Below are 604 nucleotides of genomic sequence, written 5' to 3' on the forward strand. Positions count from 1 at the left end.
TTAAAATAAAATAATAAAATACAAACAAAACAAAATGAAATAATAAGAAAACAAAGCAAAATAAAAACAAAATAAAATAAATATAAATAAAATAAAATAAATATAAAATAAAATAAATAAATAAAACAAAACAAACGAAGCAACATGTCTACTCATGCTCTCCCCTATATCCTTATAAACATCAATAACAACAACCCCACCCATAACAACAACCCCACCCCCCCTCCCACCCGCAGCAGCAGCACAGCAGCACAGCAGCGCAGCAGCACAGCAGCGCAGCAGCGCAGCAGCACAGCAGCGCAGCAGCACAGCAGCAGAGCGTTGCATCTCACCTTAGATTAACCCAAACACAAAAACAGCAAACGCATGCAGCCCCAGGAGCAGCCTGTACACCCCAGCGTCTCCTTCTCCCCTCATTTGCCTCTTGGCTGCTGCTGCTATTGCTGCAGCTGCTGCTGCTGCTGCTGTTGCTGCTGCTGTCGCTGGGGCCCCCAGGGGGGCCTCCTGATGGTAGCTTGCATGCATCGAGTCTCCTGCCTTGGGCGCATGCAGAGCGCAGCTGAGCCGCCAAGTCGATGGTCTGTCTCTTTTTTTCTTTGTCTGT

General features: G+C 46.7%; 1 protein-coding gene across 1 annotated transcript in view; it reads left to right on the forward strand.

Annotated features, from left to right (window-relative positions):
• Positions 1 to 575: 575 nt before the first annotated feature.
• Positions 576 to 604, forward strand: part of EMH_0058640 (uncharacterized protein) — a gene marked incomplete at both ends in the record, with an annotated part of 1,544 nt that continues 1,515 nt past the window's right edge. The window contains one exon of the mRNA XM_013497592.1: positions 576 to 578. Within this exon, the coding sequence (XP_013353046.1) occupies positions 576 to 578 (3 nt within the window). The remainder of the gene's footprint in view (positions 579 to 604) is intronic.

The sequence above is a fragment of the Eimeria mitis genome, genomic scaffold (assembly GCF_000499745.2).
Source record: "Eimeria mitis Houghton genomic scaffold, Emh_scaff2781, whole genome shotgun sequence".
NCBI classification, from domain to species: domain Eukaryota; phylum Apicomplexa; class Conoidasida; order Eucoccidiorida; family Eimeriidae; genus Eimeria; species Eimeria mitis.